General features: G+C 39.1%; 1 protein-coding gene across 4 annotated transcripts in view; it reads right to left on the bottom strand.

Annotated features, from left to right (window-relative positions):
- Positions 1 to 16,297, bottom strand: part of LRRC8B (leucine rich repeat containing 8 VRAC subunit B) — a 69,216-nt gene that overhangs the window by 11,687 nt on the left and 41,232 nt on the right. For 3 of the 4 annotated variants that reach the window (XM_060090072.1, XM_060090075.1, XM_060090074.1), the window contains exons 3-4: positions 12,519 to 12,621; positions 7,623 to 9,787 (exon numbers count right to left, since the gene is read on the bottom strand). In XM_060090072.1, the coding sequence (XP_059946055.1) occupies positions 7,623 to 9,761 (2,139 nt within the window). In that variant the 5' untranslated portion in view covers positions 9,762 to 9,787; positions 12,519 to 12,621. Of the gene's footprint in view, positions 1 to 6,903; positions 6,974 to 7,622; positions 9,788 to 12,518; positions 12,622 to 16,297 lie in introns of those variants that run through there. The other variant, XM_060090076.1, reaches the window with a different exon arrangement.

The following is a 16,297-nucleotide window of genomic DNA, read 5'->3' as shown; positions in this document are numbered from 1 at the left end:
TGTATGTATATGCTTCTGTGTGTGATTTTGTCTGTATAGCTTTGCTTTTACCATTTGCCCTAGGGTTCTGTTTGTCCATTTGTTTTTTAGTATAGTTTTTTTTTTGTGTGTGGTACGCGGGCCTCTCACTGTTGTGGCCTCTCCTGTTGCGGAGCACAGGCTCCGGATGCGCAGGCTCAGCGGCCATGGCTCACGGGTACAGCCGCTCCACGGCATGTGGGATCTTCCCGGACTGGGGCACGAACCCACGTCCCCTGCATCGGCAGGCAGACTCTCAACCACTGCGTCACCAGGGAAGCCCTTTAGTGTAGTTTTTAGCGCTTCTTATCCTTGGTGGATTTGTTTTTTGGTTTGGTTGCTCTCCTCTTTCTTTCTTTTTTTTTGATTACTTAAAATTTTTTTAATTAATAATTATTTTTTATTTTAATAACTTTATTTTATCTTCTTTCTTTCTTTTCTTCTTTTTTTTCTCCATTTTTCTTGAGCCGTGTGGATGACAGGCTCTTGGTGGTCCAGCCAGGCGTCAGGGCTGTATCTCTGAGGTGGGAGAGCCAAGTTCAGGACATTGGTCCACGAGAGACCTCCCAGCTCCACGTAATATCAAACGGGGACAATCTCCCAGAGATCTACATCTCAACGCAAAGACCCAGCTCCACTCAATGACCAGAAAGTTCCAGTGCTGGAAACCTTATGCCAAACGACTAGCAAGACAGGAACACAACCCCACCCACTAGCAGAGAGGCTGCCTAAAATCATAATAAGGTCACAGACACCCCAAAACACACCACTGGACACGGATCTGCCCACCAGAAAGACAAGATCCAGCCTCATCCACTAGAACACAGGCACTAGTCCCCTCCAACAGGAAGCCTACCCAAGCCACTGAACCACCTTAGTCACTGGGGGCAGACACCAAAAACAACGGGAACTACGAACCTGCAGCCTGCGAAAAGGAGACCCCAAACACAGTAAGTTAAGCAAAATGAGAACACAGAGAAACACACAGCAGACAAAGGAGCAAAAAAACCCCACCAGACCTAACAAATAAAGAGGAAACAGACAGTCTATCTGAAAAAGAATTCAGAATAATGATAGTAAAGATGATCCAAAATCTTGGAAATAGAATGGAGAAAATGCAAGAGATGTTTAATAAGGACCCAGAAGAACTAAAGAGCCAAAAAACAATGATGAACAATACACTAAATAAAATTAAAAATTCTCTAGAAGGGATCCATAGCAGAATAACTGAGGCAGGAAAACAGGTAAGTGACCTGGAAGATAAAATAGTGGAAATAACTACTGCAGAGCAGACTAAAGAAAGAAGAATGAAAAGAATTGAGGAAAGTCTCAGGGACCTCTGGGACAACATTAAAGGCACCAACATTCGAATTATAGGGGTCCCAGAAGAAGAAGAGAAAAAGAAAGGGACTGAGAAAATATTTGAAGAGAATATAGTTGAAAACTTCCCTAATATGTGAAAGGAAATAGGTCATCAAGTCCAGGAAGCACAAAGAGTCCGATACAGGATAAATCCAATGACAAACATGCCAAGACACATATTAATAAAACTATCAAAAATTAAATACAAAGAAAAAATATTATAAGGAGCAAGGGAAAAACAACAAATAACATACAAGGGAATCCCCATAAGGTTAACAGCTGATCTTTCAGCAGAAACTCTACAAGCCAGAAGGGAGTGGCAGGATATATTTAAAGTGATGAAGGGGAAAAACCTACAACCAAGATTACTCTACCTAGCAAGGATCTCATTCAGATTTGACAGAGAAATTAAAACCTTTACAGACAAGCAAAAGCTAAGAGAATTCAGCACTGCCAAACCAGCTCTACAACAAATGCTAAAGGAACTTCTCTAGGCAGGAAACACAAATAAGTAAAAGACCTACAATAACAAACCCAAAACAATTAAGAAATGGTAATAAGAACATATATATCGATAAATACCTTAAATGTAAATGGATTAAATGCTCCAACCAAAAGACACAGACTGGCTGAACAGATACAAAAACAAGACCTGGACCCATACTGTCTACAAGAGACCCACTTAAGACCTAGGGACACATACAGACTGAAAGTGAGGGTCTGGAAAAAGATATTCCATGCAAATGGAAATTAAAAGAAAGCTGGAGTAGCAATTCTCATATCAGACAAAATAAACTTTAAAACAAAGACTATTACAAGAGACAAAGAAGGACACTACATAATGATCAAGGGATCAATCCAAGAAGATATAACAATTGTAAATATTTATGCACCTAACATAGAAGCACCTCAATACATAAGGCAAATACTAACAGTCATAAAAGGGGAGATCAACAGTAACACAATAATAGTAGGGGATTTTAACACCCCCTTTCACCAATGGACAGATCATCCAAAATGAAAATAAATAAGGAAACACAAGCTTTAAATGATACATTAAACAAGATGGACTTAATTGATATATATAGGACATTCCATCCAAAAGCAACAGAATACACTTTTTTCTCAAGTGCTCAAGGAATATTCTCCAGGATAGATCATATCCTGGGTCACAAATCAAGCCTTGGTAAATTTAAGAAAATTGAAATCATATCAAGTATCTTTTCTGACCACAATGCTATGAGACTAGATATCAATCAGAATAAAAAATCTGTAAAAAATACAAACACATGGAGGATAAACAATACACTACTTAATAATCAAGAAATCACTGAAGAATTCTAAGAGAAAATCAAAAAATACCTAGAAACAAATGACAATGAAAACATGACGTCCCAAAACCTATGGGATGCAGCAAAAGCAGTGCTAAGAGGCAAGTTTATAGCAATACAATCCTACCTTAAGAAAAAAAAAATCTCAAACAACGTAACCTTACACCTAAAGCAATCAGAGAAAGAAGAACAAAAAAACACCAAAGTTAGCAGAAGGAAAGAAATCATAAAGATCAGATCAGAAATAAATGAAAAAGAAATGAAGGAAGCAATAGCAAAGATCAATAAAAATAAAAGCTGGCTCTTTGAGAAGATAAACAAAATTGATAAACCATTAGCCAGACTCATCAAGAAAAAAAGGGAGTAGACTCAAATTAATAGAATTAGATATGAAAAAGGAGAAGTGACAACTGACACTGCAGAAATACAAAGGATCATGAGAGATTACTACAAGCAACTATATGCCAATAAAATGGACAACCTGGAAGAAATGGACAAATCCTTAGAAATGCATAACCTTCTGAGACTGAACCAGGAAGAAGTAGAAAATATGAACAGACCAATCACAAGCACTGAAATTGAAACTGTGATTAAAAAGCTTCCAACAAACAAAAACCCAGGACCAGATGGATTCAGAGGCAAATTCTATGAAACATTTAGAGAAGAGCTAACACCTATCCTTCCCAAACTCTTCCGAAATATGGCAGAGGGAGGAACACTCCCAAACTCATTCTACGAGGCCACCATCACCCTGATACCAAAACCAGACAAAGATGTCACAAAGAAAGAAAACTACAGGCCAATATCACTGATGAACATAGATGCAAAAATCCTCAACAAAATACTAGCAAAAAGAATCCAACCGCACATTAAAAGGATCATACACCATGATCAAGTGGGGTTTATCCCAGAAATGCAAGGATTTTTCAATATATGCAAATCAATCAATGTGATACAACATATTAACAAAGTGAAGGAGAAAAACCGTATGATCATCTCAATAGATGCAGAGAAAGCTTTTGACAAAATTCATCACCCGTTTGTGATATAAAGCCTCCAGAAAGTAAGCACAGAGGGAACTTACCTCAACATAATAAAGGCCATATATGACAAACCCACAGCCAACATCATCCTCAATGGTGAAAAACTGAAACCATTTCCATTAAGATCAGGAACAAGACAAGGTTGCCCACTCTCACCACTATTATTCAACATAGTTTTGGAAGTTTTAGCCATGGCAATCAGAGAAGAAAAAGAAATAAAAGGAATCCAAATCGGAAAAGAAGAAGTAAAGCTGTCACTGTTTGCAGATGACAGGATACTATACATAGAGAATCCTAAAGATGCTACCAGAAAACTACTAGAGCTAATCAATGAATTTGGTAAAGTAGCAGGATACAAAATTAATGCACAGAAAATCTCTTGCATTCCTATACATTAATGATGAAGAATCTGAAAGAGAAATTAAGGAAACACTCCCATTTACCACTGCAACAAAAAGAATAAAATACCTAGGAATAAACCTACCTAAGGAGACAAACTACCTGTATACAGAAAACTATAAGACACTGATGAAAGAAATTAAAGACGACACAAACAGATGGAGAGATATACCATGTTCTTGGATTGGAAGAATCAACACTGTGAAAATGACTCTACTACCCAAAGCAATCTACAGATTCCATGCAATCCCTATCAAACTACCAATGGCATTTTTCACAGAACTAGAACAAAAAATTTCAAAATTCGTATGGAAACACAAAAGACCCCGAATAGCCAAAGGAATCTTGAGAAAGAAAAATGGAGCTGGAGTAATCAGGCTCCTGGACTTCAGACTATACTACAAAACTACAGTAATCAGGACAGTATGGTAGTGGCACAAAAACAGAAATATAGATCAATGGAACAGGACAGAAAGCCCAGAGATTAACCCACGCACATATGGTCACCTTATTTTTGATAAAGGAGACAAGAATATACAGTGGAGAAAAGACAGCCTCTTCAATAAGTGGTGCTGGGAAAACTGGACAGCTACATGTATAAGAATGAAATTAGAACATTCCCTAACACCATACACAAAAATAAACTCAAAATGGATTAAAGACCTAAATGTAAGGCCAGACACTATCAAACTTTTGGAGGAAAACATAGGCAGAACACTCTATGACATAAATCACAGCAATATCCTTTTTGACCCACCTCCTAGAGAAATGGAAATAAAAACAAAAATAAACAAATGGGACCTAATGAAACTTAAAAGTTTGCACAGCAAAGGAAACCATAACCAAGACGAAAAGACAACCCTCGGAATGGGAGAAAATATTTGCAAATGAAGCAACTGACAAAGGATTAACCTCCAAAATTTACAAGCAGCTCATGCAACTCAATATCAAAAAAACAAACAACCCAATCCAAAAATGGGCGAGGGACCTTAATCGACAGTTCTCCGAAGATGATATACAGATTGCCAAGAAACACATGAAAGGATGCTCAACATCACTAATCATTAGAGAAATGCAAATCAAACCTACGAGGTATCACCTCACACCAGTCAGAATGGCTATCATCAAAAAATCTACAAACAATAAATGCTGGAGAGGGTGTGGAGAAAAGGGAACCCTCTTGCACTGCTGGTGGGAATGTAAATTGATAGAGCCACTATGGAGAACAGTATGGAGGCTCCTTAAAAAATTAAAAATAGAACTACCATACGACCCAGCAATCCCACTACTGGGCATATACCCTGAGAAAACCATAATTCAAAAAGAGTCATGTACCACAATGTTCATTGCAGCTCTATTTACAATAGCCAGGACATGGAAGCAACCTAATTGTCCATCGACAGATGAATGGATAAAGAAGATGTGGCACATATATACAATAGAATATCACTCAGCCATAAAAATAAATGAAATTGACTTATTTGTAGTGAGGTGGGTAGACCTAGAGTCTGTCATACAGAGTGAAGTAAGTCAGAAAGAGAAAAACAAATACCGTATGCTAACACATATATGTGGAATCTAAAAAAAAAAGAGGTTCTGACGAACCTAGGGGCCGGACAGGAATAAAGACGCAGATGTAGAGAATGGACTTGAGGACACAGGGAGGGGGAAGGGTAAGCTGGGACAAAGTGAGAGAGTGGCATGGACATATATACACTACCAAATGTAAAATAGCTAGCTAGTGGGAAGCAGCCACATAGCACAGGGAGATCAGCTGGGTGCTCTGTGACCAACTAGAGGGGTGGGATAGGGAGGGTGGGAGGGAGGGAGATGCAAGAGGGAGGAGATATGGGGATATATGTATATGTATAACTGATTCACTTTGTTATAAAAAATGAATGGGTTGTTCCCTCATGGAGTAAGCCTAAGCAGCAGAACTGAAGGGTATTGGGGTATTATTCTTCCTACATATATTCAGAGATTGCTTAATAAAAGTGTGTTAATCTGTTCACACTGGAAGAAAAAAGAAATTTATGGAGTGATTTAACTGTACAACAACTTGGTGAAACCAGTGCCTTTCAGAAGAATTGTTTATAATTTTTATTATAGGTTTAACAACAGAAAAAGTGTAACCAAAATACTAATATTAATCAACTGCATAATTAAATGACACATGATGAATCTCTAGACCTGTAGTTTTCAAAGTATGGTCACCAGACCAGCAGCACCAACTTCACCTGAGATTTTTAGAACTGCAAACTGAAGACCTACTTACTGGATCAGAACCATGGAGTGGGGCTCAGCAATCTGTGTTTTAACAGGCCCTTCAGGTAATTCTGGTGTTAACTGCTAATCTAGATCAACCTTAAAGGAGTTTTAAAACCTCATAATCCTTTAAGACATGAAGATGCTTTGTTTATTGTATAATGGGTTCTATCCTTTTACATATGAGTAAAGTCATAGAATTCTAAAAGTCAGTATGAATTTTGCCTCATTCCCCAACTCTCTGGTATTTTCCCAACAATCCATGGTTTCTGAAAATACTGTCTGGTGATTAATATGTTTACTAGCCAACACCATGCTTGTAGCTATATTTAGCATGAAATATGAATTACAAAAAGTCCAGGAGATAGTACCTTTTTGGGTAGAGCCGAAGAAAATAGTTCTCCTTTTTAACTAGAGGAGGATCACTTTCATCTTTTGGCAGACCTGATTTCTGACAGGTTTTTTTTCTTCTTCCCATATGGATATTACCGTCATCCTCTTGCCCTTTCAGCCAGCATGATTTTTTGTCTTTTTCCTCCTCCTTCACATTTTAACCTAGGAAACTACTCATTTATTTTGTTTTTTCTTGTTTCAGCAAAGTTAAGTTTTCCTTAATTTGGCTTTACTGTTGCAAATTATGGTTCATTTTTAAAGCATAGATGCTGGAAAAAGCTTCTAAGGAGCCCTAGTGTTGCATTATAGAACCAGGCCTTTCATTTTGAACTGTCTTTCTAGACATGCATGGAGATTTCAAGTCTTTCTTACTGTATCACAAAAAAGACTTATGAATAATTCATGATCACAGTATTTTTAACAAAAAGTTCTCCTATGACAGATTTGGAAAGCTGAAAAGTTTTATGAAACTTTCTAAATACTTAAGACTTTTCCAAAATGAAAGCAAGCCCTGCCATAACTAATTAATTAGTTTAAAACACTTCAGTTGTAATGTTTATGTAAAAGCCATGAACTGTGCCAAATGCTTATATATTTTTTCATAAAATCTCCATGATAACTGGTAAATTAGATGAAAAACTGATGCTCAGTGTTTTGATAATTTGTCCATGGTCACATGTCTAGAAGTGGTAGTCAGGCCGAGCTCAGGATGCTTAGTATGACTTAAAGTCCATTATCTTTAACTACATCACACTGCAACAGCAGATGCTCAAATGACTGGCCAAATAAAGGGCAGAATGGATTTACTTACATTGTTGTTGGTCACAGCAAAGTACTGCAAATTACTCAGATACTGGATTTCTTCTGGAATGAAGGTCAGGTGGTTATAGCTTAGATCCAAATAATGTAGTTTGGTGCATAGGAAAAGCTGCAGGGGCAGATTCTCAATGTTATTATGGTCCAAAGAGAGCTGCTCTAGATTAGATAATGCCCCAATCTGGGCCGGAATATAAGCTATGTTATTGTGCCACAACTTTAAGCAGGAAAGATTCTGGAGATGCTGAAAGCTAATGATCTCTTCCACAGTTTTAAGGTTATTTTCTTTGAGGTTTAACTCATGCAAATTGTTCAGACTGAAAATGGAGTGTGGAATACGTTCCAGGTCGCAGCTGATCAGCTCCAGGCTTTTCAGATTGACCATCTTTTTCAAGTTATTCAATACAACCAGCTTGCTCCCCTCGTTATCGAGGGACAACTTCTGCAGCGAAGGCAGGAGGTCTGTAATGACCTGTGGGATCCGGGAGATGCTGCTCTTCAAGTAGAGGGTCCTCAGGTTTTTCAAGTCCTGAAAGCCCTCCAACTGCATGGTACTCACCTGTTCAGGTAGAACACAGCCTGACAGGTAAAGTTCCTTGAGATTCTTCAGATGAAATACCCAGCGTGGAATTTTCCCCATTTCAGTAAATTTCAGGCGGAGGATTTTTAAATTCTCCTCTAGAAAGGCCAGGGCAGGATGGTCGACCACCAGAGACGAATGGTACACGTGGAGCTCCTTGAGGTTGACCAGCTGTGAGACTGCAGAAGGCAGCTTGACCTCAGGGATCAGCTCCAGGCTTAGCACTTCAATTTCTGTCAGCTCAAAGACATTGTCTGGAAGACCGTTTAGCATGAAAAGATGCAGTTCTATCTTGTCCTGGGAATTTTTCACAAGCTTACTTTTCAGTTTCTCGACCGTCCATTCGTTGTTGAGGTTGATCTGTTTCAGTTTGTTCTCACTGACCTCCGACAGGAATATGGAGAAGCGTTTGGAGTAAAGAGGATCATACTGATCAGCCAGATGGAGAATGAAGGCGAAGTCATTCTTGACATCCGGGATGTCACTGTAGTTGCTTTTTTCTCTCAGCGCCTCAAAAGAATATTGCTTCAGAGAACTCCGCAGCATCCACCACAAGCTGTAGGAGGAGGTAAGACCATAAAGTATAACCAAGATGACATAAAATGAAGCCAGGACCTTAAATATTTCTGCCAAGGAGTAGACACACTGGTAGCGCTTATATCCAGTAAAAGCCTGCACATCCACTGAACAGTCAATTTCAAGAGTAATGTAGGTTAAAAAATACGGAACATAAGTTATGATGAGGACAAACAAAATGACTTTGACTATTATCTGCTTCAGATACACTCTATAAATGATATCCTTCTGTTCCACGTGCATGCGGAACCTTTTTACTTTTTCAAAGATGGCTTTGGCCTGTTCGCCCTCCTTCTTGTCCAGGACGCTAGAAGTTGGGCTTTCTATGCCAGCTGACTCTAAGCCAGGCTGCGGGTAGGGCAATGACTGCTTGTTGGAATCAACATCAGCTGAGCACCCTGAGGAAGAAAGCAAAACCTTGGACTTGGAGAGTGTCAGGGGCCTCACTGACTGCTCAGCCACCGTCTCTGACAGGGCACGGGTGGTCCATGGAGAATCGAAGCACTTGTGAAGGATGGCCACAAAATGCTCAAGCCTGGAACTGGTACTGGGGTAGTGCAGCCAAAAGTTGCTGCAGGCTGCAAAGATGAGCGTGTGCAAGAGCACCAGGTAGGGAAAGAACTTTGCGAACCAGTGGAGCTGCTTCTCATAACAGACGGCGTCGATGTAAGAGTACTGCTGTCGGTGGAGGTCGTTCTGGATTCTGAGGGGGAGCGGAAGCGGCGTCCCGGGATCGGAGGAGGCGTTCACGCTGGCTTTCAGGATGTCCCAAGGCACGGCGCAGTGATTGTCGAATTCCACCTTACATGGAAGACAGCACAGAACCCTGCTCTGTGTGAGCTGTAGGGCTCCAGCCAGCACGGCCACCAGCAGCATGATCAGGGTGATGTAATACCAAAAGACGTCCCACCACGGTTTTAGGATGTGATAAGATGACTGGGCGTCTGCTAAACATTTTAGCTCTGTTAGTGTAATCATGACTTTCCCTTGTAGGAGGGCAGAAACTGGAGGAGGAAAATAAAAGAAAAACCACTGAAGCAAGTACCCCAAATAAGCTTAAACTCTAAGGCTTGTACATAACCAAGTAGGATTTAGCTCACGGGCAAAACCTGGGAAGCAGGACTGATGATCAAAAGGTACCAAAGTTTCCTGGTTTCATTCGAAAACTTAGGCTGTGCCAACTGAGCACTGTAAAGTCCCTTAGATGAGAGACCATTTGGTGACAGCCAGATTGGATCTGTAAAGGTATTTATTTGGTGCAGGATGTGAAGCAACTATCTAGTTTCCTCCTGCATCTTCACTTCATGCTAAGCTACTAAAACCAGAAGCCAAATTTTCTTCAATCAACTTTAGGAAAACTTGTTCTTATGCTACTAATTTCTAACAGCCACATTTTGTACCTTCCAAATGGTCTGAATAAGCTCTCTTTCACATTCCACTCCCAAGTCTGGAGCATCGGTTACAGCCTAAGAGTTGTGTTTCAACCATGATAAGGAATTTCCTTTGAGGAAGCACTGCTTTATAAAATTATCCCTTAGGATTAGAGGGATGTACCAATTCTATGTTCAGAACAAACTGTGATTTAATACATTATCTCCTTTCCCCCCAAGCTCTTGCTTTGTAACTTACGTTCGCATCCAACTTAGCATATTTAAAAGCTGGCACAAAATGGTAATGGCTTAAAAAATGGATGGGGAAGGAAGCCCCAGTTACAACACTGTGGAAGGGACTCTCTCTCATGTTTAATGTTTTGATGGCAAAGTACTAATAGTATAAATGATTAAGGGCACATACTATTATTATTTTTGCCTTCAGAAAAACAAGGTGGATTTTGCATTTTCATATTTAAAGTATTCACACAATGCTCTTTACAGAAATGACTTATGTAGTATTCAGCCTTACCTAAATCGTTAAAAAAAATTGTTAACTAGTAAAATCCAGACCACCTATAAGATGGCACAGAGTAAGACAGATAAAAGGAAATATTTGGATTTATAACAATTCTGGTTAAAAAGAATCACAGTAGCATGGTCATCTTTGCTGGTGGTTCAGCTGCAACCTTCATCCACGGACTTCTCTTGCACTTTTTTGAGTCTTAAGTCTTATCTTTCCTGGGTCTGAGTTTCTCTTTCTAGATACCCTAGTACTGGTAGCACCCCCAAGAAAAACTGTTTTGTTCTCATTAGTCTTCCTTCAAGGGACTGGTATCCTGCCTTGAACCCTAGAATCCCATTACAGAGGCTCTGATACTTATGAATAAGTGTCTTTTCTTTTGCTGGTCAGCCCTAACATCTTCCTGACCATCTGACCCTGAACCCTATACCTTCATGCTCTCCCCCTTGCTAAGGCATCCCAGGATCCTTGATTTTAACTACTAGCCTGGAGCACCACTTTCCACCTGCATCCTCTCTGGCCATCATCATATTATATGGATTCAACTTCCTGTTAGGACCTATGCTTGATTAAATAATTTTCCAGGGTTTCCCTCCCTTACTCTGGTTTAGTGGGTCTATTTCTAACTCTCAACTCCTCCCCTTCTGCTTCAATCCACTGCAGTTAATCATAACTGTGTGTCAAGACAAGACAAAAACCAAAAACAAGAGGATTATATGCGACAGAAAGTCTGGGCTGAGACCCCAACATATCATCAACATGATGGGAGGAAAGGAGGGCAGAAAACATTGCTGGATGAACTTGTGAAAAATATCTAAGGATTTTAGTTGACATGAATGCACGCATTAAGCTAATTGTGTCATAGCTATTATGCAAAATATAGCCATATGCCATCTTTATGCTAAATATAGCCATAATATGACTATAATCTGTGGCCATATTAAATCATGAACCCAGATAAAGGGGCAACAGTCCTCTGTATCTGCCTGGTAAGATCACACCTGGAACCCAACATTCAGTCATAGGTTAAAGACTAATTGGGCAACAAAATAATCAGGAGCTACTTGTTTACGAACCATTTCCTATGGAGGAACACAGGTAACTTATGATATTCAGCTGAGATAAAAGATGACTAGGGGAACCTGAGAATTTATCTTTACATTTTTGCAGGACTACCTCTTGGATTAAAGAATAAGTGGGGGCTTCCCTGGTGGCGCAGTGGTTGACAGTCCGCCTGCCGATGTAGGGGACACGGGTTCGTGCCCTGGTCCGGGAAGATCCCACATCCCGTGGAGCGGCTGGGCCCGTGAGCCATGGCTACTGGGCCTGCGTGTCCAGAGCCTGCGCTCCGCAATGGGAGAGGCCACAACAGTGAGAGGCCCGCGTACCACAAAAAAAAAAAAAAGAAAAAAAAGAATAAGTGGATTTGTTCCAGAGGCAGAACTAGGTGGATGCACATTTTAGAAAGTGACATTTTGATTTAATTTGTAGTGGAACATCCATAGAAATAGTTCTGTGAAATAGTTCAGGCCCTTCTACCACGGCTGAGCTGAATAAGATGACCATCCGTCAAGGATGTTGCAAAAGAATTTCTTGTAATGGATAAAGAAAGTGAATGAGATCATCTCTAAGGGCTCTGCCAGCTCAAAGTCTATGGCTTTATTTGTCCCCTCAAAGATGCTGGGAGTTATATTCATTTCAGATACACAACTGAAATTGTAGAAGAATGTAAACACAAACAGCTCTAACAATAAGGGTATTTCACAGACAGCAAATATTTATTCAACAAAGAGCACAAGTCAACATTGGCCAAAACAATATACTTTAAATATTTATACTTACTATAATGAAAAAAAATGATTCCAATAAGTTGACTGTGCTTCAGTCAGGAGGCCTACACCTTTTGAAATTTCTTAGACACACCATCTCTGTGATTGTCTTCATTCTGTGAGAAAGTATAGATATCTTGAAATAGCTGTGGTCATCCAAACAAACAAAATTGGAGATACTGTCATTAGAGACCTTCTCCATCATAAGACATTACATGGCAAGTGGATTTTCATAGACCAGTTTACTTTTCACACTGGGAGACATTCTGGCAAAGCTATTTATATAAGACCCCATCCACATACCAGATTGCACTCAGCCTCTGAACTTCCTTAACTTACAGAGAAGTTTCTACAGAAATTTAGATGTTAACATATTTTAAAATGCTGTATCTACAACACTTAGATGAACACTTAGCTTCTTCCAAGCAGTCTCCATATGCTAATTTCGCTCATTCAATCCTCATACACAGTTGGTCTTATTTGCATTCATCAGATAGCCTGTCAAACCATATAATTTCTGCACTTTATCATATATCTATCCAAATGAGACTCAGTGCTCTTAAAATTTAGCCTACTGATTCATTAAATATAGTTACAAGTCAATAACTTTTTAAGACACAGCTCAGAAATATGACTGAAATTCTCTGAAATTATGACATTATTAAATGTAGCTACCTTTATATTAAAACCTATTGGTTTTTGTTTCTTACCTTATAGGTTAATAAAAGTCATTTTTAGCATCAACTTCAATCATTTGCAATAGCTTAAATTACATATATACTGATTAGTTTGAAATGTGAGAACATTCTAAAACACACAAAATTTTTTTTAGCTGGGTGTGAAAATTGCAGTTTTTAGTGCCTATGTATCCTCTGAAAACTTGTTGAGAAGGTTTATATATTTGCCTGGAAGATACAATCCTTTTTTGGTTTATTAAGTACTCAAAATCCGGCTCAGAGTACTGACCCCGAATTGTATTTAAGGTATTTTTAGCAATACTCTTGCAACCTTGTCATTTTCAAAGATCAAAGAGTTAGCATGTCTGAAATTTACTTTGGATTTACCAATCCGTGTGTAAAGCCTTCTTTATAATTACTACTGAAGATCAAATTATTTTGCAGGCCAGAAAGCACAGTTAGTGTGTGACAACTCAGCGTTTATTAATTCATACTTAGCACCACTGGAATATGAGTTTCTTATTCACAATTCATTTTTAAAAGACTGACAACATATGACACACAACTGCATTTATGTGTAGTTAAGCACAATAAAGACATTTGATCTGTGAAACATTTTAAATATTCTTCCACTGCATTGCATCCGTAATGTGCCAGGAAAGAATTTATTGCATAACTCCAGAATGCTACCCAGCTGTAATGATACTTCCTGCACAATACAGTTTCCTTTAGATATTGCAAATATATTTTCTACTTTAAGCACAAAAAGAAAGAAGAGTCACAAACCTCCAACTACAGTAATATTTTAAAATAATCAGAAGGGGAAACTACAATAACTAACCTGTTTGCAAACCACAACTGACTACAAGTTCACCATATTTATTCTTTTTCTTATTTTTATTTTATTTATTTATTTAATAATAATAATTATTATTATTTATTTGGCTGCGTTGGGTCTTCGTTGCTGCGTGTGGGCTTTTCTCTGGTTGCGGCGAGCAGGGCCTACTCTTCATTGCATTGCGGGGGCTTCTCCTGTTGTGAAGCACGGGCTCTAGGCGTGCGGGCTTCAGTAGTTGTGGCATGCGGGCTCAACAGTTGTGGCTCATGGGCTCTAGAGCACTGGCTCAGTAGTTGTGGCACATGGGCTTAGTTGCTCCACGGCATGTGGGATCTTCTTGGACCAGGGCTTGAACCCGTGTCCCCTGCATTGGCAGGTGGATTCTTAACCACTGCACCACCAGGGAAGCCCTGTCATATTTATTCTAACTGAGAATTATTTGTAGAGAATTTTTCCTGTTCATCTTTTTAAGAATTATAAACTTTTCCTCTAATCATCTAATTCAGATTTCCTTTGATGAGTTCCTCGTCAATAAGAGGACAAATAAAAATCTGTTATTAATAATCTAATATCTGTTTTCCTACTTTCAAAGCACTTTCTTACATTAATTTGTTTCATACCTACAACAAACCATTAAGATAAATATTATTCTTCACATTTTATAAACATGGAAAATAAGGCAGGCCCAAAGGAGTTATCTCGTCCAAGGTGACAAAACTGGCAAGAAATAGTAACAACTAGAACCCAGGTCCTCAGGTTAAAATCTCAGGCCTTGTCCACACCAGACCACACTGTCCAGACCATTTAATCCAATTAAGCCAGTCTGAGTTCTTTCAACAGCTAAAAAAAAGTTGAATATTTAACTCCCTCCCCTAACTGAAATGGACTGAATGTTTGTGTCCCTGAAAAATATATATTTTGAAATCCTAATCCCTCAATGTGATAGTATGAGGAGGTGGGGCCTTGGGAGGTGATTAGGTCATGAGGGTGGAGCCCTCGTGAATGGGATTAGTGCCCTTATAAAGGGGACCCCAGAGAGCTCTCCTGCCCCTTCCACTATGTGAGGAAACAGCAAGAACGTGGCCATCTATGAGCTAGGAAGTGAGTTCTCATCAGACACTGAATCTGCTGGTGCCATGATCTTAGACTTCCCAGCCTCCAGAAACTGTGAGAAATAAATGTTTATTGTTTAAGTCATCCGTCTGTGGTAGTTTGCTATAGCAGCCTGAAGGGACTAAGACATCAACTTACCCCAACATCTGCATTATAACTGGGTTCCATTTTAATCTTTGAAAGACAAAGATACAAAGGATATAGCTTTCCACAATGTCTCCATTTACATACTATATAATCTGCTTTCTCAGCTAGACTTTTTCTACTGAACATTTTCCACTGAACAATTTAAGACTTTATATAAATATATAGCATCTGGATTTAATGATGTATGAAAAGTCTCAAGCATTCCTATATGTTAAATGATGTTAATTTTTCTAATTGAAGTGCTTAACTGGAGAGTTAGAGCATAGCTGTCCTTTGTCGTTATAAAACTTAATACTGTTTGTGTGTCCAGGAAATTTTTTCCAGACCATATTTTTGCAAACAATGAGGATCCAATCCAAATCAGATCTCTATTTCTAATATACAAACACACTAAATCAGTTCAAAGAAACAATGTTAAAAGTAAAGGATTTTATGGTCCTAATCCCATTCCTTTAGCTTTTAAACCTTGTTAAAAAATCATAAAAGCTTTTCAAAGCACATGAATTCATCTGACAATCTCACCCCAAAGTCTCTAAGACTGGAACAACAACACTCAAGTTAGCCAGTCTTTACTTCCCACTAGTCCTTGTTTTACTTTGAAAGCATTTCCAAAACAACCAGTGAAAAAATAAACAAATGATGATCAGATGGTATTTAGAGTCATTGTATGATGAGAACTGGATGCTACTTCAAAGCTCTCTGTCTCTGGCCCCAGGCAGGGACACAGCCAAACAATACAGAATGGGGTTTCTCTATATTACTGTCACTGAAAATTGATTTTAAAATCTCCTTACATCCTTTCAAAATGCTTAGTCCTACTTCTCATCAAGATGTTTCTTCGGTCTGGGCTTTCCTGGTGGTGTAGTGGTTAAGAATCCACCTGCCAATGCAGAGGACACAGGTTCGAGCCCTGGTCCAGGAAGATCCCACATGTCGCAGAGCAACTAAGCCCGTGCACCACAACTACTGAGCCTGTGCTCTAGAGCCCACAAGCCACAACTACTGAGCCCGGCTGCC

This window comes from Mesoplodon densirostris, chromosome 2 (genome assembly GCF_025265405.1).
Source record: "Mesoplodon densirostris isolate mMesDen1 chromosome 2, mMesDen1 primary haplotype, whole genome shotgun sequence".
Classification (NCBI taxonomy): domain Eukaryota; kingdom Metazoa; phylum Chordata; class Mammalia; order Artiodactyla; family Ziphiidae; genus Mesoplodon; species Mesoplodon densirostris.
This window is presented reverse-complemented; position numbering and strand designations above follow the sequence as displayed.